The sequence below is a fragment of the Pteropus medius genome, unplaced genomic scaffold, assembly GCF_902729225.1.
Source record: "Pteropus medius unplaced genomic scaffold, Ma_sr-lr_union100, whole genome shotgun sequence".
Classification (NCBI taxonomy): domain Eukaryota; kingdom Metazoa; phylum Chordata; class Mammalia; order Chiroptera; family Pteropodidae; genus Pteropus; species Pteropus medius.
In genome coordinates, this window is record NW_024352787.1 from 13580064 (window position 1) to 13605457 (window position 25394).

General features: G+C 38.8%; 2 protein-coding genes across 5 annotated transcripts in view; one reads left to right on the plus strand and one right to left on the minus strand.

Moving 5' to 3' along the window:
- Positions 1-6036, plus strand: part of HBP1 (HMG-box transcription factor 1) — a 28434-nt gene extending 22398 nt beyond the window's left edge. For both annotated transcript variants that reach the window (XM_039849031.1, XM_039849032.1), the window contains exons 9-11: positions 1205-1522; positions 3712-3853; positions 4946-6036. In XM_039849031.1, the coding sequence (XP_039704965.1) occupies positions 1205-1522; positions 3712-3853; positions 4946-4963 (478 nt within the window). In that variant the 3' untranslated portion in view covers positions 4964-6036. The remainder of the gene's footprint in view (positions 1-1204; positions 1523-3711; positions 3854-4945) is intronic.
- A 156-nt stretch (positions 6037-6192) lies between these two features.
- Positions 6193-25394, minus strand: part of COG5 (component of oligomeric golgi complex 5) — a 290007-nt gene continuing 270805 nt past the window's right edge. For 2 of the 3 annotated variants that reach the window (XM_039849029.1, XM_039849030.1), the window contains 4 exons: positions 23305-23381; positions 14202-14328; positions 13712-13791; positions 6278-7046 (listed from right to left, as the gene is read on the minus strand). In XM_039849029.1, the coding sequence (XP_039704963.1) occupies positions 6932-7046; positions 13712-13791; positions 14202-14328; positions 23305-23381 (399 nt within the window). In that variant the 3' untranslated portion in view covers positions 6278-6931. Of the gene's footprint in view, positions 7047-13711; positions 13792-14201; positions 14329-23304; positions 23382-25394 lie in introns of all 3 variants that reach the window. The other variant, XM_039849028.1, reaches the window with a different exon arrangement.

Here is a 25394-nt window from a genome sequence, read left to right on the forward strand (position 1 = left end):
TAGAAGTCATTGTTATTATGTGTAGTTAATGGCATGGACTTCATTCATTTAGCTCTCTCCATCTATCTTTAGAGTAATTCATAATCTCATATGCTTTACCTTAGCAGCTACTATTTCTGCAGCTACTATCAATCTGTTTTGATGTATTATTAGAATTTCTGTTTTAAGGAAAGAGCTAGGTTTAGAATGAAAAAGGTTTTCTGACAAGATAAAAAGCATAAGCAGGAGTTAACAGACAAAAGAGTTATTTTCACAAGTGTATCTTTAGACCGTGGTCTACATTCGCTCTTAAGTTTCAGCTAATATTTTCAATTAATATTATTTGTTTACCTTGAGGTTAGCTAATGGCAGCTCAGAGCACCATGGTATTGGTTAGGAAATCCGGGGCTTTGGAGGTGGACAGACACATCTGGGTTTGGATCTAGTAGCTGTGTGGCCTTGAGCGAGTAATACTATGTCTTTCTGTTTCTTCATATAAAAGAGGATAATAATACCCTCCAGGCAAGCTTGTTGAGGAGATGATACGAAGAGATGATTTCCATGCCTGTGTAAACTAAATATACCAAACAAAATATGGTTTGTCCTGATCAGTGTGGAATTTTTTAAGTTACTAGGCTTTGTCATAATATATGGCCTTTGGGGAAGACTGATATATGTATGACTATATCTAAACAGGTGACCCAGATTACTATGCACTTTAAAGTTCCTTTAGCTGCATTTAACTACTTTTGATTGCCCTTACCCAACATTTTATCATTTGTAGTAGTTAGTCTTTAGGTCTGGTATATGCCTGCCACACCATTTTTTTCTAGTTTTAGGCTTTTGTAGGCCAAGAAATCTGATTATATAATTTGTCAAAAAGTGAATCTAAAGTAAGAATAAATAGGTGTGTGGGATCTGGAGGAGAGACCAGCTATGAATAAGTATGTGGATTATAAGATTCTTGGGCGGGGTTGGGAGGAGTACTTGAAGTCTTTATTTTTTAACTTTCGTATTCACAGATTTAAAAAAAAAATAATTTTAGTGCATACATAAGCTTTTATAAATAACTCGGTGAAGTTGTTAAAGTAGTGTTGGTAATATTATATAGGAGAAAATACATTAAAATTTCCAATCAGATATTAAAGGTTTTTTAAAAATGTTGTTTTTACAAATCAGATAATTAAATTGAATTAAAACTATGTTACAAATTTATTTTTTTAAGCTATGACTTTACACCTATGGATTCTTCTGCAGTCTATGTGCTAAGTAGTATGGCTCGTCAGCGTCGTGCATCTTTGTCATGTGGAGGACCTGGAGGTCAAGACTTTGCAAGATCTGGATTCAGTAAAAACTGTGGCTCACCTGGATCATCACAGCTGTCTTCCAGTTCTTTGTATGCTAAAGCTGTCAAAAACCACAGCTCAGGGACTGTGAGTGCCACTTCTCCTAACAAGTGCAAAAGACCAATGAATGCCTTCATGCTTTTTGCCAAAAAATACAGAGTTGAATATACTCAGATGTATCCAGGGAAAGATAACAGGTAAAAATAAAAGAGATGATTCTGATTATAGTAATTGAGTAATGCTTCAGTGCAATTCACAGGCATTGGGACAGTTAAACTTATTCTTCAGTAGCTTTTATTGTTGAATTCTATTTTCTTAGGTTGACTTTAAAGTAAAAAGTTTAAGTGGAATTTTTATGGTTATGTATAATTATTTTATACCTAGACAGATAATTAGATTACTTAGGTGGTAAGGATCTGCCTTCTAAAATAGTATTAAATGTCATTTGCCTTTTAGTGGACATAGTTCTAACAACTGACAGTTCCATCTTTAGAGAAAACTTTATAGAAACTTTGTCAGCTCTAAAGAATGTACTTATTTTACAACTGTGTCATACAGTGAATGCATGGGTATTGGCAATTTGTAATAACTGCCAGATTTGTCAAGACTAAACCTAGTGGCGTCCTCAGTAGAGCCCAGGAATAAAAATTAACTCTAGTCCTTTTTATTCTGTTTGCTGTACTCTTACCTCATCTCTTAGAGTCCTCTCCTGCTCACTTCTCAAACCAACCAAGTTCTCCATGTATGAAAATTAATCTTCTTAATTTCCTGACAATCAAAACTACCATTTTCTCTGCCCTTGATATCATGAGAAAAGTCAAATTATTATCCACATAAAATAATTCAGTTTTGAATTCAGGTTCAATGTCTCATGAGCTTAATTTTTTACATATGTGTATATTATTATATATTTTTGAGATATAGTTGACATATAGCATATTAGTTTCAAGTATATATGATTCGATATTTATATATATATTGTAAAATGGTCACAATAAGTCTACTTAACATCCATCACCATACATAGGTAGTTTTTTTCTTGTGATGAGAACTTCTGAGATCTCTACTCTGTTAGCAACCTTCAAATATACAACGCAGCATTATCAACTATAAGTCTCCCTGCCGTAACATTATGTCCCGTGACTGGATGTTCGTACCTTTTGACCATCTTCACCTATTTCGCCGCATCTCTTATGCCTCTGCCCCATGTCTAGTAACCACCAGTCTGTTCTTGTGAGCTTAATTTTTAAGTTTACATTTTAAAAAGAGAAGCATCTTACATCAAATGCATCTCTGATTTGGGAATTGATATGTACATGAATATTTATTGGTTTGTTTAACTGGTAAATACGTCAACCAGTATGTAGTTGACTACAGGGACTACAATAACTGGTTTTAATTATGATAAAGGAAGATGTAGTATAGTGTTTAATTACATTGACTTATGGGATTAAAAAACATATTTACTACACAATTACTTTTTAAGTAGTAGAGCTTCTGTGGTTACTGTTCTTCTAAAGCTTAGATGCCTACCTCTAGCTTCCCTATCAGTTATTGTAAAAATAGTTTGTATATATTTCATGTAATAATTCCAGGACATTCCAGGACCATTTGTTTTGTTTGTCATGAAATTGTTAAAAGTTCTCCAGAGAAGAAAATGATTTAGGTCTGTGTGTCCTGTATGAGACTATTTTAGTAGGTTTGGGGGCAGATTAACAAATATAAATAAGAAATAGCTTCAGATTTCTATTATGATATCTTGTCAGTTTGACTTATTTGAGTTTATCCAATTTTCTCAAGTGATGAGTACAAATATTGCCTGAGGTTTATTTGGTGTTGTTTTAAGAGGTAAGCAATAAGGTATGAATGGTTAATGCCACCACATTTTCACTATGATTGCACGAATGAAAAATGACTTAGAATTATTTGACAAGTATGAGCACAAAAGAATGAATAGCTTTTAACATAGTTGATTACTTCATGCTGCTCATACTGAATATTATCTGCCTTAGTATCTTAAACCGATGTACCAAGATAGATTCAATGGTAATTTAAATTATTTCTTTGAAATAGTTAACTTTATTCTTTAAATCTATGCTTTGTAGAACATCCATTTTTAGATATTTTATATGTCCTTTGACAATTGGAAATATTGGCACTATTCTGGAGACTTTAACTGCCAAGACTGTGACGAATGGACTGTATGACTTGAGATTTTACTGGAAATAACTACTATAATCATGACCTTTTCTTCCCTTCATTTTGGACAAGATTTTTGTCTTTTTTTTTCCTTCTAATTTTACATTTCTTCCTGATGTATCAGCACTTCACATGAGTTTTATGAAAAATTCTTGCCTTCAGCCTTGTATAAATATTTATTTTTCAGAGCCATAAGTGTGATCCTTGGTGACAGGTGGAAGAAAATGAAGAATGAAGAGAGAAGGATGTATACATTAGAAGCAAAGGCTTTGGCTGAAGAACAAAAACGTTTAAATCCTGACTGTTGGAAAAGGAAAAGAACCAATTCAGTATGTTTCAACAAGTAGTTGCTTAAAATTATTTTGATCCCCGCCTCCCCCACCCCCAAATATACTGGCATGTTGGAGCAATTGTTATAACTTTTAAAAGGCTGTGCTATGTTGTTAGCCTTTTTATACTTCAAGACCTAGTAATGTCTTTCTACCATTACAAAAGGCAGGCTTTCTTTCTTTTCATCATTCAGTGCCATTTACTTTTTTAACATGAAAAGTAGACATCTCAGACATACTTTAGAATATCCAGAAATGTTGAGGTGGAAAAGATAATTTTAGAATGTAGTATTTCTAGGAGGGTTGAAAAATGGGTGTTAACTCCTTAATATCACAGTAGAAATTTTTTCTAATTTAGGGGTGGTATGTTTCAACAAGCCGTTTTTCTTAATTGGTGAGGGGCAATAGAAGTATTAGAGATATGGGGGGCTAGGTTGACCAACTTTCTTGGAGACTTTTGACATTTGTACCAAAATCCTAACTTATACACCTCAAGAAGGAGAAGAAATAGAAAGACCCAGGAAGACCGGTATTCTTACCATAATACTAATGCTGTCCGGTTAGACTTGGCTCTTGGAACTTTTCCATCACTACACTAGTATCTAAGTTAAGTATTTTTAAATTAATTACAAGAAAATATCACATGATAGAACAGAATGAGCTCAGTTTTAAGTATCTAAACATGAAGTGAAGACATCAGTTTGCAGTAGGAGGGCTGGCCAAAGACATCTTAAATTCTGTGTATTTATGCCTGTTTATAGTAACGTGCAGTTCACATTTAAATTTTTCAAGAACGTCTTTTAAAGAAATAGTAGTCAGAGGGTAGCCAGACTGGAGTTTTCAGGTTTTTACCTCAGAATTCCATGTAGGACTTTGGATCCCCTTTTTTGCATGTCCTAGTCCATCTCATCATTTTCATAAATTTTCTGGATGTTTGAGCCATCAGATGTTAGCAAACTTTTAAAATTAAAATCTATAATTTTTTTTAATGGTAGTAAAGTTTATAAACATTATATTATCCATCTAAGCTTTCATTTGTAGAACTGCTATCTATTTGTAAACATGAACTGAGTTTTAATTTTATCTCCACAGGGCTCACAACAGCATTAAACCAGGACGCTTATGCTAAGTCTGCATTTGCATAAACATTGACTGTTGATGGAAAAACTTAAGATCAAGGTCCCACCATTTGTCCTGAATTCGTGTGACCATAAGATACTGATAGCATTGAGTCTTGAAATGATTTAATAATATGCGTGAGGATTTGCTTTCTCCATTAGAGCATTAAGTAAGCTAAAACTATCAACAATGTAAACCAAATTGCCTTATTTTTCTTCCAAACTTCATATATGTCTATCAGGTAATATAGGCTTGAAAATTGATATCCTGTGGTGCTAAAGTACAGTAGAAAGAGGAGAAGTGTATACATGTTTTATTTTAAATTGTACAAAAGGGGAATTTAAAAATATGTTAACTGCTGTTTATACATTGGCTCCTTACTGCTTATTAATCTGTATTGTACACATAATGGAATGAAACAAGCTGGGAGTTGGCCTTTCTGTGAGCAACCATCACATGGCTCAGCATCTGTGCCAAACACAGGAGCTCTTAGTCTGGCCAGTGCCAAGAGGCTACCAGAACACGTGGCAGGTGGCTGTTGTCAATGTCCCAGCATAAGAGCCACCCGCTGCAGTTACCTGAGCATGCTGAGTTTATGCACCAGGTGGCAGCACCCATCCATTATTTTCAATGGAGACCTAGGCCAAGGTAACGTTAGTAGCATTGGGATATAGTCACTGTAACGGTGCTATTAACAGTTGACACCATTATATTTTTAAACTTTGTTCTGTATCTCCTCAGCCACATATCTTAAGTATCTTATTTTGTCATATCTTTATGGTGGGGGCAAACTTTGCACTTACTGCAGTGCAACACTTGCACTTTACTTTTCCTCCAACTGTCGAAAATTTAGAGCAAATACATTGGCAATACAGCTGCTTTTGCTCTGAGCTACAATCATGGCTTTTCACGTTACTTACCAAGTGGTGTTTCTGGTTAGAAATCACAGCTGTAAAATTGATTTCAGTTCATTACACTTCTTCATGATGTTGCCCCTAAATTTTGCACACTATATTCTTGTATATTATTTCAAATAAAATGAAAAAAAAATTGTTTATCTCTGACTTCTGCTGATTGATCTTGACTGAAGGTCATGTATGAGACATCAGAATAACAGGTTCAGGGGATGCATTAAATTCAGTATTAAATTAAAAATTGTTAGTAGGACAAGGGCAATAGAAAAATAAAGATCTAGATTATCTGCTATATATGAGTCGTTATAGAGTAAAAACTTTATTTTTAACTTGGCATCTCTGTTACAAAGTTAAAGCAGCCCCAAAAGTCTTAATAAAATGACACACAAAGTGTAAAGACAGCTTTGCTCTATCTTTATTACAGATACAGTATGACATTTGAACATTTCACACCATATCTTCACTTTGGGGTATGCCAGTGGTTCTCAAACTTTGTTGCATATTGGAAACACTTAGGGATATTTTTAAACAATGCCTGCCTCCTACCCCCATACATGTTAATATGGTATACAAATTAATATCAGAATTTTTTTTTAAAGCTTCTACTGGACTCTAATGAGCAGCCAGATATGGAAACCATGGGCTGTATACTTATCTAGTGAGGAAGAAGGTTATGTGGAGGAAGCAGCGTACTTATTGTGTGATAGATAACTTGATCATCTCTCTTAAAAAGGAGTAGGGACTTACTATGTGTGTGTACCTACATGGGGCCTCAATTATGTTATGAGAAGGAAGTTTTAGTCTCACCGAAAAGTTTGAAAGGAGGGAAAAATATTGGAAGTCTCTGGAGAAATCAGGTCCTTGGAGTTTGAAGGGGGTGATTTTTAATATTTTATGCTACTTAAGGTACAAGGGCTAAATAGAAAAAGATCAATAGGAAATACAGAAAAGTTGATTGTTTTAAAAGCTGTCGAGTATGTGTTATTTTAATTGCCAACCCTGAATGCGTGAGTGCAAAATAGAAATGAAGGAATATTTCACATTATTACTGAAGAGCAGACATAGCTTTTTGAAGCAGCTGAACCATTATGGGATAAACTGGTGCAAATTCTTTGCCTTCTCTACTTCTTACTGATTGAACATAAGCTTCTAGGGCTCCCCTGAAAATCAAAATGAAAACAATGTCAAAAAATTATGTAAATAAAACATCTTAGAGGTTATCATATAAAAGAAGCCCATTTCTAGAACTGCCCTGCCCAATTCCATAAGCTAAGGGACCAACAGCCTTCGAATGTTTTATTGGTAATGTTACTATGGTTAAGGTACAAAACTAAACATCTTTCAGTCTGCATTGTACTGTGGTCTAATCATAGAATCAGAGGCTTTCTGGCCTCTGAGGTTGTTCTCAGTTTCTCTTTACTAGTTCCCTGTTAAACACACTTCTGAAAAAGCCATGTGCAGCTTGTGCCCATTCAGAGCTCACACTTTGGGAAGGCATGCTCAGGAAAGTGGAACCCTTGGGTGCGCACTATACCACCAGTAGGTGCGCTATATTGTTGTTTGACAGAACATGAACCAATAAAAAGAAGAAATTGCTCTTGGGCTTGAATTTTTGGCAAATGACATGATAATGAGGCATTCTGAATTGAGTCAAGGGTATGTGATACCGGTCAGTTATGATTATAATGTTTTCATGAATTAGATCAGGGGGTTAGTAAAGCACCCACAGGCCAAAACCAGTCATATGCATGTTTGTTCATGTGTTGCTGTGGTGGCCTTCACACTACAATGGCATAATTGAATAGTTGAGGCAGAGACCGAATGGCCTGCAAAAACTAAAATACTTAGTATCTGGCCCTTCATAGAAAACATTTTCAATCCCTGAACTGATGTTCAGTTTAAGTGTTAGATAGATCATGATTAAGTGCGGCTAAAAACATTATTTTTCATCATCGGTACAACAAATTTTTGTCATTAATGTTTTAAAGTTTCACAAAGCAATGTGTAAATGCTTTATAGAACATTTCTATGAAGATGTAAGTTAATACAATTACTCAACTCACATATTAAGCCTCAAGTCCCATCTAATATGTAATTCTTAACTGGGTGGTGGTTTTGCTCCCAAACACTGAAAATATTCATCCTTGGTCGGGTTGGTTCATTATTTTCATTTAACTGTGGGGAATGTACTTGCTCAGTCTGTCCAGCTCATTAACCGCTCTAGTGCCTCCAACTCCTATCCATTTTCATAGTCTTGGCTACTATACTTAACTGAATCTCTACTCTCTTATTTCTAGTCCTGGGCTCCTTCCTGATTTGTTTCTACCTGTGTTCTGGATATTTTTATCTGATTTCTTCCAGGTATCCTTCATACTCACCCGTCAGAAACCTAGGGCCGTCCAGACCCACAGAATGAATGTACAGCACCAAGAGTGAATGAACTCTACTGGCTTTGGATGATAGTGAAGTGGGAATAACTGGAGAGGCTATGCATGTGTTGGGGCAAGGGGAAATGGGAACTCTCTACCTTCTCAAATTTGCTGTGAACCTAAACTTGCTCTAAAAAAAGGGGGACGGGGGGAGGAGAAACCTAGAGAGAAAAAACATCCCTAAGGTGGTGTTCTGCCCACCTTCCCTTATTTCAACAAAAGGCACCATCACCTCCCTAAGGCCTCTATCTATCTTCAATGCTGCTCCTAATCAGTTACCAAGTCCTATCTGCCTTATGTATTTCCACTTCTGGTCCCTCCTTTCCCCTTGCTTCAGTTTGAATCTTGCCATTTTGTGCCCCAATTACTGCTGTAGCCTTGTAGGTGATGGTCATCCTGCTGCTATCTCAGCCCTGCCACACTATAGCAAGAGCCATCACCTGCAGTCCATCACTGGTCATGCCCTATCCCCATTAGGACAATGTCTAAACTCCAGTGAACACCAGCCTTGTCACTGATACCTCTACCCACCTCCCCCCCAACTCTGCTACTGCTGGGTTCTAGACAGTTTGATCTTCAAATCATTAGTTTCCATTGTTTGTGTTACCAACACATGTGCAGAGCAGCTTCACCCTGTCTGACTCCTAGTCCAACCGCAGTGCCCATCCAGAGAGAGATCACTGGGGTGTGTGTGAGTATGACTGAATAAAGATGTCTCTGCCTAATAAGGCTAGGGCTGCAGAAGGGCCTGTTTCTCTTTGACCACACTGAATAATACCTCATCATTATTGAGACACATTCTCTTAGGCCTTTCTCATTATCTTCCTTATTCTTGGAATGCCCTTTCTTGCTCTCTTCCTTGTTCAGCTCTTTATTTAGGACCCAGCTCAAATGCCCTCTTTTCGATAAAGCCTTTCATAATTCCAGGCAGCACAAAAGAATTGAAACTACCTTGGAGTCGCATGAGTTGGTGGAAAGGTCTGTGACTTCTGCATCAACAGCCTTGGCCTAGCAGGATCCGAGCATTTGGGGGCCCCTGAAGGCTGGCTCTGTGCTCTATTCGGGGCGTGATTACTTTAAATCCGCACTGTGGCGGACTGGCAGCCTTTATTTAAGCAGCATAGCTGTTATGTCAGACTCTGCCCCACTACCCGGCTGTGTGATATGGGCTACATCTGAGCCTGTTTGCTCATCTGCAAAATGGGAAGGATACCTATATGACATATGAGAATTAAAAGATTGTACTCTGAAGCACCTAGCTCTCTTCCAAGGTACATATATGTATAAAGACTCGAATACTGTTTTCCCAACCACACTTTCAGGAGGCCTCAGATTCTCCATGTAATTGAGCAAGATGTTTACACTTCAACCATGATGAATAAATTTTAAGAATGAATTAGAAATACAAGAATAATGTATTAAAAAGTAAATGTAAAAAGTGCAGAAGAAAGTAAAGGAGAAACATGCTTACTGGAGTCCTCAAAAGAAGCAAAGGCATACAAAATGGAATCTAATGCTCTTAGAGATAATGTTTTGTGAGATACCTTAGTTCATGTCAGAGCTGAGCCTTACTGAAGCTATTTAAGGAAAAAAAAAAAAAGACCATGCTTCTTTTAGTAATACTTTTCAAGTTGCTATGGCATCCTGGGCAATCACGCCAATCTCCCTAATGCAGTCCCTGCAGATTCATACACAGCAGAAAAATGTCCAAGGGCCCCAACTCTCCTTGAGACAGTGGTATATATATCAGTCTAAAAACTTAGTGCACTTAAATTCTCAGAAACTGTTCTATAGTGAATGGATTAGATCCATTTTATCTAATAAATGGACAAAAATCAACTTAGTTTGATTTGCATTCAAAAAGAAAAGACATGAACTATACACTATATAGAAGAAAGTTCAGAAATGAGTTTGGCTTAGTTTTTTTTGGGGGGGTATTCATCAAAAACTATCAGAACTATGAGAAGAAAAACAGATTAAAGCTGCCCTCCCACATAAAATAAGAGCAAGATTTTCAAGCAATTATTAAATTACTTCATTTGCTTGAACAAAACATCAGCTCTCTTGGAAGTCAGACCAAGCATTATGTAAGAATTAGTCCCAACTCTAGTTTGTAAACCAAAATAAAGCAATTCTTAAAGTTAGCATTGTTGAAAAAATTTAGTACAGGAATTGTGCAAACAATTAGAGAAATGGCTGTGGTAACATGGCAGCACTGCTCAATGTGATATAAACTAGCCAAGTGGAGGCTTTTATGGAACAGAAAATTGATTTTTGTCAGGCATTAAAGATCAGTGGACTTAGTACTGAAATGCATAAATGACTTCAAGATCTACATGTGCCTTCACTGCGCTGGTAAACCCCAGTGTTCTCCGGCTCCATCTTCCCTTTGGTCTCCTCTCGGGTGCCCAGAACTGGTGGGTATCTAGTGCCAGAGAGACACCAGGAAGAGACACCAAAAATTACTCTCCACAACAGGGATCTTGAAGTCCTGCTGAGATACAGGAGTGGAGGGAATGCTTCCCAGCCTGTGGGCCCCGACCACAGCAGGAGGGCTAGAGGTCAAGGAGACATCTCGCACTGAGGTCTGATAATTGTATAGATAAAAAATACCAATAGGTGAATAAAGTCTGCAAACACTTTTGACACTCAAGGTATTCCATTTAGACTAGGGAAAAGCAAAAGGAGAAGGTCATAATGAAAAAGAGTTGCTGCTTCATTGTAAATAGCAAGAGTATATAAGGGTTTGAGGCCAATCCCACCAATTCTGCAAAGCTTGGGAAATCTTTGCATCAAAAACTTGGTCTTCATCTTTACTGAGAACATAGTCAACACTTATAGACCCACAGGTCTTCCCCCAGGTGGCAGCTTCCACATCCGAGGACACACACGTCTGGAGCACCTGCCTGGTAGGAGCTGAGTACGTACAATTTCCCCCACTCACACCACTTGGCCCCATGAGCCAGTGATTACTCTGATTTTAAAATTAACTTGATGAGCATCCACTCAAGCTCTAGAGAAACATCTGGTGTCAAAGGAAATAGGAAGGCAGAAGAGAGTTCATTATTTGACATTTATTCAGCAGCAGTAGTCACACTGTCCTCAATTTGTCCTACTTTATGACAACCTAACATATTATGCTGGAAGAAACAAATGAGTATATAACAAGGTTTGCCCCCAAAGCTAAAACAAATTTACTGACATTTAAAGAGCAATACTCACCCTGGGTTTATCTACAAGGGAAAGAAATTCATCCAGTGGTGCTTCAGTACGCAGGGACAAAATCAGTTGTACAATAATAGACGAGAGAACATTTTCTAAAACACAGCTCTGCTCCTTGCCCGCAGCTTGGACCGCGGCAGGGGCATGGTGTTTCAGAATCTCGATTTGCTGCTTAGAGCATGAAGGTTCTCATAGCAGACATGTGTGGAATGATAGGCCTTATTTAAAAAGCATGACCTTATTTCTTAGCATGATTTTCAGTTGCCAAATATAAGCTTAGCAACAACACTACTGATGAAATCACCCAGGAGACATTTTTAAAGAAAAGCAAAAGAAAACAGATTTCTGATGTGTCCTCAGCAAGACAACTGCTTTAGATGAACTCATTCCAGTTTAAGAAGACAAAAATGAACCTATTAATTTAACTGAATCCTAAATTCTCTTCTGTTATCCAGTGGGTAGCAGCTGAGTCTTTGGGACTCCCTGAAGCTGATGGGCTGATGTTTCTCAGTGGCCTCTCACGGCGTCCCTCCTTGGTGGAGTCTTACCTGATAACTAAGGCAATGGGTCTCAGCCTCGGCTGTGCTATGGAACTGCCTGGGCAGCTTTAAGAAATCCTGATGTGAGGGCCCAGCCCCAGAGATTCTGAGGCAGTCAAGGGAGTGGCCTGAACACCAGAATTTTTCAAAGCCTGTAGATGATTCTCATGTGCAAACATGGTTGAGAACCACATCACCACATCAGCCCCACTCTGGCTTTGAGGAACCCAACTCATCATCCACATTTAGGCTCAAGAAAGGCTTGTTTGGTGCTGTGATTCCCAGATCAAAAGCATTAAGATCCCCTAGGAGAACTTAGAACGCTTTTGAGAGCTATTTAAGAGGGATGGCTGATTGGATTCAGAGGATGAGGATGACAGAGGACCTGCATGATGACTTAAAAAGTTTTCTAGCTTGGCTGGATAGGTGATGGTGACACCTCAACCAAGACAGGGAGTCTAGAAGAATGAGCAGGTATGACAGGAAAGATGATTTATTTTTAACATTTTGGGGTTGAGATTTACGTGGAACTTTGGTGACATACGATTGCAAGTTTGCTGGCCTGAGGATCTGGGCAATCACAGTGAGTCACAGACCTGGAAGCAACCGGGATAGAAGAGATCACTAAAGTCATGGGTCTAGATGAACTTACCCGGGGACTACAGTACAGACAGAATGTGAAGGAAAACAAGCCAAGAACAAACTGTGGGAAATGCTAACATTTAAAAAGTGGACAGAAGAAGACAACTCAGCAAATGAGACTGAGGAAAAATGGCTGGAAAGGTTAGAACAGAAACAGATGACCATGATGTCATAGAAGCTCCAAGAGGGCAGGGCTGTGTCTCAGTTCGCTTTTGTGTCCTCAGGGCCTAGCACATAGTGAGCATCAGTAAAAATGTGTTTAATTAGTCAATGAGGAATTTCAAGAAGGAAGTGATGGTCAACTCTAGCTAATGCTGCAGAGTGTATGTTAAGAACAGAAATGCTTGGTGGCTAAGCGGTTTCTGGAGATTTTGGTAAGAGCAATTTCAGAGGAGAATGCTGATGGAAGAGAGATGCTTAGTAAATCATATGTGACAGTTGATGCACCCCAACCTCGGCATGGCCAGGGTCTATGGGGTGTGTATCTGTGTGTGTGTGTGTGTGTGCGCGCGCGCGCGTGTGCACACGCATGCATATGTGTATGAATACATTTGTGGGGCACTACTGGAGGGCATGTGGTATCTAAATGGCTGCTGGGTGATCTTGTTTTAAAAGTGTACTTGCATCTGTGCTCCACCAGTTCAATAACTACAACACATGAAAATGAAACAAAATGTGGAGCTAAGACAAGGAGTCTTTTTATAGCTGAGGTTGGTTTTCAAAACCAAAAGTGCATAATTCGTAGGACTGCATCAGACATAGGATAGCACAAAAGAGTTAGAAGCAAAGGACACAGAAAGCAAAAATTGTTGTGCCCAACAGTTCTGACTGGAGCTCCAGCATGCGTGCTTATGCAGTGACGGGGTCTTGCCACAAGGAGGTGCCATCATGTGTACGCATCCCCCCAGGCCCTGCTCCTTCCTCTTCCCCTGGGTCCCCAACTCACCCTGGGCTTCTAGAACAGATAGGTGTCCCTAAAACACATGGCTTTACCTGATGAGTAGGAGTCTGTCTTTTTCAGATGGATGGTCATCCAGCCACTGCGAGAAGCGTGCATGGGACCATTCTGCCCTCTGCAGGATTGAAACACAGAGAAGAGAGAGCGCATGCGCATTCCTCCTGTGACTGGCAGCAAGCGCTCTCAAAGATTCCCAAGGTGAAATTACCTCAAATACCCACCTAAGGAAAGAAAGGTGGGTCAGCAAAGGAAATGGGGTCTCCGTCAAGAAAGCTTTATAAACATAAATTATTCTTGTCATTATTACTTAAAAGGCTAATTCTGGATTCACTGGGTAATTCTTACACTGCAGAGAAAGTAGGGGCAGGGCAGTGGGAATTTTCCTGCCTTAATGATACGCTACTAAGACAGAAATCCATGAAATAAGACAAAAAAAAAGGCTAGGAATACATTCAGTGAGTGGGCTGTGCATTCACAGAGTTAAAAGGGAAGACTCATAAGAGGGTTGTGGCTTCACTTTATTACCTGGAAGGGGGATTTCAGCTCTGCAGGTGCTCTCGTGAACAAAAACTGAATAATGACGCTAAATGGAATGATGTCCCCCAGGGCGGGACTACTGGCCACATGTTCACTTGTCTGGAAGAGCAGTGGTCTAAAAGAAGAAAAAACAGAAGTTACTTCATGCTGTTCAATACTAAAAAGGTGATTTGGTAGAAGAATCATAATAGCATATTAGTAGAATATAACAGCATGGTAGTATAACAGTATAATAGAAGAAGAATGAATAATAGCATTCTTCCTTGACTGGCTAATTCTTAACCAATTCTTAAGCCAGCATTTAGCCTGGAGACACATGCACATCCACACGCTCTGGCAGGCTGGCCTGCCCTTCAGCCCCTTCCTTGATCATCATGATCGCCTGCTCACTGGCCTGTGGGTCTCACTTTGCTTCCGGGTGACTCAGCAAAATCCTCTCTTAGATTAATCCCCTATGTGATTAATAGGCTAAAATCAAAGCCCATAATAAAGCCTTCCAGTATTTATAACTAATAGGTTCTTATCTTGGTCAAAACTTTTAGCATTCATTTTAAATAAAATCCTTCTTTGGGTTATAATCTAAGGTAGGTAAATTCAAACATTTTCTATATAACTTCTCAGAGGGCAATTATGTCCTTGTACATACAAAATTATTTTGTTGCTGAATGTTCCATCAAAGATTTATGCCAGCTGCCTTCTAATGCACTGTACGTCGGGCGGGTCGTCATCCACCATTCCACAGGATCGCGTAGGCCAGTCTACCCCTCCACCAGTCATCTACCGCCTTGTCACAAAGCCACCAACAATTATTAGACACTCTCATTGACCTTGGCTTTGGGCTTTGATGGACAGGAGTGGATTAGAGGCCAAGCTGTAGAGGCTGAATCTCAAGACGTAAGATGGCCACAGCTCCCGACAGCAGCAACAATGCTGAAGCAGGTGAATCAGCTCTGTAGCCTGGGCAGCAACCTTGCCCCATCAGAATTACTCCCGTCTATGGATAAAGGCTAGCTTCTTCCTCACACCGATGGTCAGGTTTGAGGTCAAGTCAGGAGTGCTCACAACAGACAGTTGGTTCTTGTTAGATCCAGAATATTATTAGAAAGAATGTCTTTATATTAAGTATGCTATAAATATATAGCATAAGTATAAGTATCTCTGATAAGGACTGTTCTAATTTCAATTGTTTATCAAACAACATTTCTTAGTAATTTATTTTATTTAGTTACTGTAGAAACATTTCAGTTAATTTGTGTTGCCTATAAAGCTCCAAACCAGACACTGTACAGGAGTATGACGAAGGCCTCCAATGACTACCAAGAACGTAACACACTTGTCTTGAATATTTTCAAGACCCCAGTCATCACATAATATTTCAGCTGCAGAGCTTTAGGCAATGAGTCAAGCACCTAGTCAGGTATGAAAACGTGTCTGACGGGATTCTGGTTTTGCCCATAGGCATCCCTGTAAGTCCTGCTCTGTGTATGGGTGACATTTTCTCCATCTAGGTAAAAGATCCCAGTTTTAACAAGGGCAGCAATAACAGCAATAGCTACCACATACAGCACTTAATGTGTCAGGCACTGTTTTAAAAGCTTTATATATATATATGATATATATATATATATATATATAAACTCATTTATTCCTCTAAACCAGGGGTCTCCAACTCCCAGGCTGTGACCTGTTAGGAACCAGGCTGCACAGGAGGAGGTGAGCACAGGGCTAGAGAGCAAAGCTTCATCTGTATTTGCAGCCGCTCCCCAGAGCTAGCTAGCATCACCACCTAAGCTCCACCTCAGATCATCAGGCATTAGATTCTCATAGGAACACTGGTCCCTGGTGCCAAAAAGGTTGGGGACCACTGCTCTAAACAACCCTACGAGGTCAGTACTGTTACACTCTCATTTTACAGACAGGTAAACTGAGGGGTAGAGAGTTCAAGTACAAACTAGAAAAGGACAGAACTAGGATTCACCCCTGGGCAGCCTGGCTCTTAATTTCACCTGCATCCTCCTTTAGGATCTCAATGACAGCAACTGCTCACCCAGTTTTCAAACAGACAGACGAATTCAGCGAGAAACAAAGAACCCCGAAGAAAGGACCATTTCAAACTGTCAATCACTCTTGTAGAAAAACCTATCTGAAAGTAGTGTTTACAGGACACCCATGCAATTTATTATCTCTTTAGGTACCCCAAACTCTCTCTCAGGTCAAAGTGGACTCCTGTTACCTATGTACTTGAACCATTTTATCACAGCCTTTCTTGGAATTCCTTTCTTCTGGCATGACCATTAGTTACTGTAGGGCACCAAGTGGTGCTGTCTTAAAGGCCTCTGGAAGCTGAGTCTGGGTTGAAATGAGGAGGAGGCTGCACCCCAGCTTCACTTCCCACAGACTGGAAGACCTCCTGTCTCAGTAGGGGAAGCTGAAACTTCTCCCAGCCCACGGCCCCTGGGTGCTGAGCAGCTGGCATTCCCAGACAGGTCCCTGGACCTCCAAATCGTGCCTGTGACCCAGCAGTCTGCTTACTGCACCACTGACAAGGCTGCTCCCACATCCGAGCTGTAAAAGTGGAAAGAGGCAGTGGGGCTGGGGTCCTCCACTGCGTCACAGGCTTACACTGCAGGCCAGAAAGGTTACTCTGAGGGATGTGGGGAGACATGGGAACCCAAACCTTTACTTCTCTTCCTGCTGTCCCTTTCCCTTTCCCCCTGTAAAGCCCACTCTTTGCCTCTGCCACGTGATATGGTAGGATCCATCTTGAACCCTGGTTCATGACATGAGAAAACCTGGGGAAAGTTTCAAATTTGAAACTTACCTATAACAATTAAATTAATTTTATAGTTTGAATATTTGTTTTTATTTTCCTTCACTATACTCTTGATGCAAACTGCAAATGATACAATGGCAGAAAGGAGGGAAGGAAGCAGGGAGAGAGGAATGATCTGTGATGTGCCATGTCTAGCAGACCCACATACACCAAGGTTGCTGGCTGAGATGCCTGCACAAACCAGGCCTGGTAAAACCCAGCTTTTTAAAATGAGATCGTTTGGTCAATCACCTGTCTCTTTGGAGCTCTGAGTCACAGTAGTTATTTTTCTGCCAGGACCAAATCTTCCACTCTAGCTACTAACAGGACTGCCAAAACAGCCATAGAAAGCAAAACTGAATTTGATTCCATATTATGTATCACTGACATAATTACGTAAACATCAAATGTAGACATTTTATTTCTGGTGCTCTTTAAAGAGTCTGACAGAACACAGCTGAGAACCTCTCTTCTCTCTGAATCCAAGTGGACTCTGAAATATTGGCAATTTAAAAAATAATTCACCATCTGATGTGATATAAGGAACAAAAGTAAATTAATTAAGGTGTTATAAAACACAGACAATCCAAATGCTATAATATCATTTTTAGAGAAAAATAAATATAGGAGCACTTTCAAGGTTAAACTTTACAGCCAATAGATAGTTTTAATCAGTCAAAAATTGTATTTCTGGTAAGAGATGTCCACAGTTAAGTGACTCATACTGTGTAGCTGTCAGCCTTGTGTTAAGGACAATTACAAAGTGAAGAGAAACAAAAGTCCTGCTGTTCCTATGTCCACACTTAACATCAGTGGTGGCCCATGCTACCTGCCACTACCCCCATGACAAACCTCCTTTTGGTGAGGGGCCTGGGAAGGCAGCAGGACCACTAAGACAATGCACTGAGATCTGGGACCAGCAAAGAATGAGGTGGTGAAAGGAAATACAATTCCTCCCTGCTCAGGACACACTGTGGGCATTCTCAGAGAAGGAAGGGAAGAGATGAGCGTCAGAGGCCCACAACAGGTGAGGGCCTCGATGGGGCATCTTTAGGCCCAGATGTTGTGGCATGTGGGTCCCAGAACAAAGTAAAGCAGGAGGTTGGTGATGGGGGGCGGGGTGGGGTGGGGGGCGTCAAGGCTCAAAGTAGAAAGGTTAGAGGATTTCTGGGTTTCTTTCTTAGAGTCCAGATTGTCAATCTCAGCAGGCTCAGCATTGCCAATGCATCTCCTGGAAGCCTATAAGAGGCGAAAGACAGTGAGGTCTTTTGATAGCACAAGGTCCCCACCAAAGAAGGAAGTTTAGATTCTCTTTAAATTTTCTAACATTTTGGATGATTCACAGAAGCATTCAAATACTCTTCTAGGACAAGAGAGCAAACACACAGGAACTTCTGGAAGAAGACGTGGGATGCAGTGGTTACAAGCAAAGGCTCTGGGATCGGGCAGCCTTGCATCTGAAATGCAGCTCTGCAATTCTCATACAATGTTCAGATGTGCAGCCCTGGCAACTTCCCTTCTCTTAGCATCTGCTGCCTCATGGGGGTCATACCTGACTCGCAAGTGTTGTGAGGGTGAAATGAGACAATGTCAGTAAAATACTTAGCAAAAATTTAGCATAAAGTAAATGATCAAATAATGATTGCTAAAATAAAAACTGTAGCAAACTGAATATCCATCTCTCCATGTTTAGCGGATGCTCTTAACACTACCGAAGTACTAGTAAACACAAACCAAACCAAGCCCAAGGTGTGGCTGCCTTCTGGCTACACCGGTAAAGTCTCCAATTGGGAATTAAGAATCCAGAAATCTTAGGGAAATAGTTATTTCAAAGGATGGATTAATGGGCCCCAGGTTCACAAGTAGAAAGAAAGGACGAAACACATTTGGGGATGCTAAAAATGGCAGCTACAAAGATGGCTGCCTTTCAGTTCTACATACACTCAGGCATGGAGGGTTGGGATTTCAAGCAGCAGATGATCACCAATATAAATTGTAGAGGCAGAAATCCCTTACCTACAATTAAAAAGTTGACATGAACACTATACCCTAGAGTTATTGATGGTTTTCTTCTTCACCGCCCCTCAGCTAACAGACCCATCATAATAGCCCATACCTCCTGACAGCTTTCCCTCCTCTCTCATTAAACCAAACAAAGCTTCCAGCAGAGCAGGCTGTGGACAAAATTCAGAGACAAAGCTGTTCCCTCCAGAGCAAAGGAAGTGGTGCCTGCTGAGGGCAGGGTCTGTGTTCCTGATGATGCAAGGCCTGTGGCCCCTTTCAGTTCTCTGCCTCATGAATATCTGTGCTGAGGATGCCGAGGGTCAGAGCTTTCTAGCCCCTAGCTGGTGGTGCTCTGCCATCTTGTGTAGACACAACAGTCACCTAGGGACAAATCTCTAATGTCAGTAGCTTTCTGAGGAAGCATTCCATCCAGGGTAAGAAAAGATTTCTGCTGCCTGAGACACTCTAATGTAGACAGCAAAATGTAAATGTATGCCTGAAGCTTGCTGGCTTAATTAAATAATGCACTAATATCACCATTAAGGAAAAAGGGCCCTGCGATAGATGGCTATGTGATGGAGGAGGGGCGCCCGGGGTCTGTGTGTATGTGAGGGGTGCTGCCCCTACAGTCAGGACAGGGGGCTTTCTGGCTGGCACTGTCACGCTCCCTTGCAAAGGGCCAGTTGCCCTCTCCTGCAGCCATTGCCACTTATTCAGACCAACGCCCAACCTGCCAGGTGTGGGCTGTTTGGCTGCCTGTTTTTCTTGTCTCCCTCCTTCACATTCATAATGTTTTAATATATTTTATATTATTTTTTTAGCTCCCTTGTTATTTTTAAATGGGAAAAACACTGCAAAAGAAAATTTTAAATGTTTACCGATTTTTTTGACTACAAATATAAAATGACTACGGCAGAAAATTTGAAAAACACAAAAACCTCTAAAGGAAAAATCACTAGTGACAACCCTACTACCCAAAGGTAACATTTTGATATTTATCCTTCTTGACTTTTCCTCTCCACACACATATATTATTATTTAAAAAGTAGCAGGAATCATATCATATATATTGTTTAATAGCCTGTTTTTTCATTTCATGATATATTAGAAAGTATTGTTGATATTATTAGTTATTAACAATATAAATTGCTAGACACATGTATTTGGTCCTATGATGTGGCATATATTATTTAGCCAATCTCCCACTGACCGCCATTCAGCTGGTCTGGTGTGATTCAGAACCTTTGGGGAGATCATGAACGAGAGCCAAGATAATTCTGTACATAGCCACTGGATGATGCTTATTCCCTGTCACAACCCACAGCACAGATGGGAAGATTAACAAGAGTGGGCCCTTCCACTGCAACTGTTCAGGACTAATTTTGGATTAGAGACAGATCTCTAACAAGTTTTTGCAGGTAGGCAAATAGAGGGCCTAGAATTGGGTAACTGGAATCAAGATTACTCTGTACTGATTTACTCCTCTCTAGGAAGAGATTCTGCAGGCCCCTGCAAATAGGTAAGATTTCCTAAGTCAATTCTCTTCATGTGACAACTGTGGAGAAGCCAGCACGGCTGGGGGCTTTCCTAGAGTTTACAGGCAGAGGCAGTGGCACATACCGATATCTCTCTTTTTAAAAGATGAGACCTAAAACATTCTTGGCAGATTAGGGCTAGATTTAACCCCAGAATACATTACGCTTTCATTTTATTTCCTAATCTGGTTAATCTTTATCAAATGGTTGTCCAAGTCCCATCAAACAACTGAGAATAATGCTAGGATCTATTAAGAGAATTCTGTTGATTCCATATGAATGTAGGAATATACTGGTAGATATAAATCTCTGTTAGAATATTTCATTGAATTCAAGTTATGGAGAATGCTCCGTAAGAAAGATAAAATTATTCTTATTACATATGAGTCGAGGCCTTGGGAGCTAAGGAAGCTCAGGTGTATCAGAATCCCAGGAGAAGAGGGCATAAACCTTTATAGCTGTAGAAAGGAACAAACTCTGCTCCTGTCACTAGAACAGCTAAAGTTCAAGTTAAGGGCCCTGTAAGAAAGGTGATAAACTGCTGGATGCAAACCACTGGTGAGTCATGAAACCAATTTAGAGGGTTAAAATAATCCGACAAAAAAAAAGTGTCATAGGATATCGCATGAAAAGTAATTACTGCTTCATGATACACATGTGGGTGTGCATCTGTAGGTATATGGGTTTGTATGTAGTTGCAGGTTTGCATGTAAGTCTATGCAAAACTGCAATGCAGAATAACTCTGAGTCATAGTTAAAAGTGTGAAACCCATCTAGATTGACCATTGCCCCATTAGAGAAGCTAGGTATAAAAAATGTAGAATTTTCTTTTATTATACATTGATCAATCATTAATTTTTTATTCCATAAATAGGTACTAGAAGGTATCACTATTCAAATGCTAAAAGACCCTTTAGTGTCCTCTTTTCATGTGAGAATTGGGAGGTTAACAGAAAACTCCCATCTTAAATGACTTTTAACACACTGGTCTTATATAAACCTGCAGATCTTGTATCACCATATTGTGACATAACTTTAATAAAGGCCATCTTGTTTCAGCAAACAGAAAGATAAGCACTATTTTAATACAAACATATGCAATAAACAACTAAACATGGGAGCTAGGACAATTAAAAGTAATAGCCTAATCTTAATATAGCAAATCGAAGTCACAGCTTTTCCCAAACTCTTTTCATTAACTAGTTGCTTAATATCCTCCAGTGTAGTAACTGATTCTGTTACTCAGGGCAGCATTTTATCACCCAGCTGGGACTGTTGTGTTACCATCTTATTCAAAGTAAGTGATTTTTACAGGAGTTTTATTAGGGTTATTTTAATTATACAGACAGGTGACTAGGGGATCATAACCCTAAGACCTCTTAATCTTTCAACTTCTCCATGTTTGGTAGCATCTCACTTTAAGTTTTTTGAAATCTCCACTTGTGATTTCATTTAAAATTTTTTTGAAACCCACCTCTGCACAGATCGGCATTTGAGAAAAAAATTCAGGCTCTTATGTTGGCATTAAAAAAAATCTCTGCCAATTACAAAGCACAGAACTCCCTTTTTAATTAACAACTTGGATTCTTATATTTTGAGTGACATTTCATCTGAATTTTCTACTACCAAAAGCTGAGATGACATAAGAGAGTGAAGTGATTTAAAGGACATACTGCTTATTGGTTACTCTAGTTTCCAGTACTGAGTCCATTTTTACAAAGCCACATGCCTGGACTCTTACCTAATCTTCACAGAAATACATTCAAAGACTACTGTATGCTGTTGGATATTATAGATAGTTTATATCAAGGCTTCCTTTCTGGTATGCTGTGGTCACAAAATGGTTATAAGTATTATGTTGATCTCTTCAACCCTCAGGGATGGTCATCTTTTTGAATATATATACATTTTCTATGTGTGCCATGGTGTGAAAAAGTTTGGAAAGTTCCGGATTATTGAATAAACAGCCGTATGTACACCTTCTTATTTTCTAAAATCTGCTATTGAAGACACTAGTCATTAAGCTAATGTTCCTTAACACTGACGTTAAGAAAAGACCTACCCAAGCATTCATCACTGAAAGTTTTTTCCCATTAAATAGGCATATTCTTAGATCATGAGTATGAATTAACTCACTGTTTTTCTTTCTTGAACTGGTTTTCAGGAAGCTCAATCCTAAATTTTGTGCTCAACTGCACTAGCCATCTTCTGTCGAAATCACCTACTACATTCACAGTTATTCACTACATTTTATCACTAAATGCAGTTCTTTTAATACTCTATTCAATAGTTTTGTTATGGAATGTAACCTATGACCTATTTAGAAGTAGACTGGATTGAAAATGATAAATGAACAAGGGAAAACTTCAGAAAAAGATGTTTATGTAATTATGAACTGCCTGGTATTACTATTCAATATATTTCTGTAAGAATGGAATAAAAAAAATACCCCTAGAAAGAGCATAATAAAATTTACCAGCTCAATCTTCTGAAATGTAACTCAAAAACAACACACACACACACACACACACACACACACACACACACACACTCATTAGTCATTGCATATAATTTTATACAGGTTTCTGGTTTGAATAATAACTTTTGAGATGAACCATTATTGTAGGTAATAAAATGGTTAAATCTCAGCAATTTTATAGTTCAACAGAAATAAGAGAAAAGTATTTATCTGCTAATAGGCTATGGATATATTAACAGCAATAACAGAATTATGTCTCACCTGAATGACCTCAACATTCGATAGGACTTTCCTAAATCAGATACTCTTCTGCAAAATGGACCCACAGCCAACTCCATCTAAAATATTAAAAGATAATGTTCATAGCTTTTTATGTGAGCATCCTAAAGTGAACTGGGGACACACCTATATCACAGAAAGTTGTAGCTGTAATAAACTTAATTTTATCTGGACTATGAGGCAAGTTTTAAAAGTCAATCAAATTTATTAAAAGGCAAGAATTTAGATAACTTTTGCACTTATTTACTAAAAGGGAATAAGATGAGACAATTCCTCCCCCAAAAAATAGAAAAACATTTTTTTGTTATGTAAGAGGAGAAAGTTTAGACTTTTTCTCCATTGAAAATCAGAAAAAGGAAGGTTTTCAAGACCGATTGTGTGCCTGTATTTTAAGTAGTCATAACAAGTCTTTTTACATTAAATGTAAAAAATGACAATTTTTACCAGGTTGGTCCAACTAATTAAAAGCGCTGACTCTGGAGGTAGCACATCTTTGTCAGAATTCCAGTCTACAATGACTAGTTGTTTGGCCCTGGACTTAACTTCTTTAAGCCCCAGGTTTCTTATTTGTCAAATGGAGATAATAATACCTACTTCATAGAATTATGCAAATAAAATAAGCAATTCCACAAAGCATTGTGTCCATGGCATATACAGTAAGTGCTCTTTAAATAATGGCAATTATTATCAGTATTTTAAAAACTTTCCCGCATTTAAATTATTAGTAATTTAATTTGCTTCCTGACTCAAGAATTTAGCAACTATTGGTTTTGCTTCTCTTTATTTTCCTCCTTTGACTGGAAATTTTACTTGTCATTAATTGGAGTTTTAGGCTACCTGTTCTTTATCTACCAAGTACATATACAAATATGAAAGTTTTTGCATATGTGGAATTCAGAGGACACGGTTTCTCCACGCTTGCTATAAAGAGGACCCTAGTAAAGAATAGTTTAGAAAATGGCTGAAAAAAGGCTGCTCCCTGGTAATGCAGTATCTTTCTTCAAGAAAAACATAAGAAAGGAAAGTGAGGGTTTCTATCCTGCTGGCAATCCTTTTGAAAAACTGTTCAAATCTCCTTGCTACTGTAAGACCATGGAGACCTAAACGATCATTCATTTAAGAAAGATTTTTTGACTTCCTGTTAATTGCAGGCACCAAGCTAGACATAGGAATAAGAAGATGAATTAGACTGTCTTGCCTTCATGGAGCTCTCTCAAATTTAGTGAAGAAGGGGATATACGTTTATCCAAACGATATAATTATTACTCCATAAAAGCATAAGAAAGATATGTATATGCACACAGACATATAGATACACATATAATGATGATTATTCAGCAAAATGACAAGTGTGGTATCAAATGTATGATCTGTCAGGGAAGAACTGAGGACAATGTCCTTGAGATGGTCTTGAAGGTGACCAGTGGCCAGGTGAATTTTTCTCATAACATAGACACAGAGTATATACTGTATGTCCTAGAGGGAAAACTCACAAAGTTGGAAAACTCAGTAAAATAGAAAAGGATAAATAAATAAAAAGAGAAAAATCTCAGGAAGAAATGTCAGGATTCTTGCCAACGATGCAAAACAGAGCAGCTCTGAGCCAGTGCTAAACTCAAAAGATAATGGGTGATGGGCTCTTCTGTGTGGCCTGTTTTGTTTATTCACTCAGTGGGAGTTTCTGGTTTTCTTTAGAATGTGTCATTTATTTTACACTGAGTACAAAGTAAAAATGAGATTATCATGTATCTCCAATTATATACCGAACTGTGTGTGTGTGTGTGTGTGTGTGTGTGTGTGTGTGTGTGTGTGTGTATGAGTGCATACATACATATGATGGTTTTTTACACACTGAAAAGTATTTTTAACGGAATGTTTTTGTCAAATTTTTTTTAATTACCCTAGGGGGTTTCATCATCTTCAAAAATTAAACCAAACAACCTTTGCCTTAGCACTTGAGCAGGATTGAATGTTAAAACAAATAAGTGGCTAAGAAAAAATTACAACATGAGAGAATATGACCTTGAATGGCTGTCTGTGTAATCTATAATGATGCAGATTTCTATGCCATA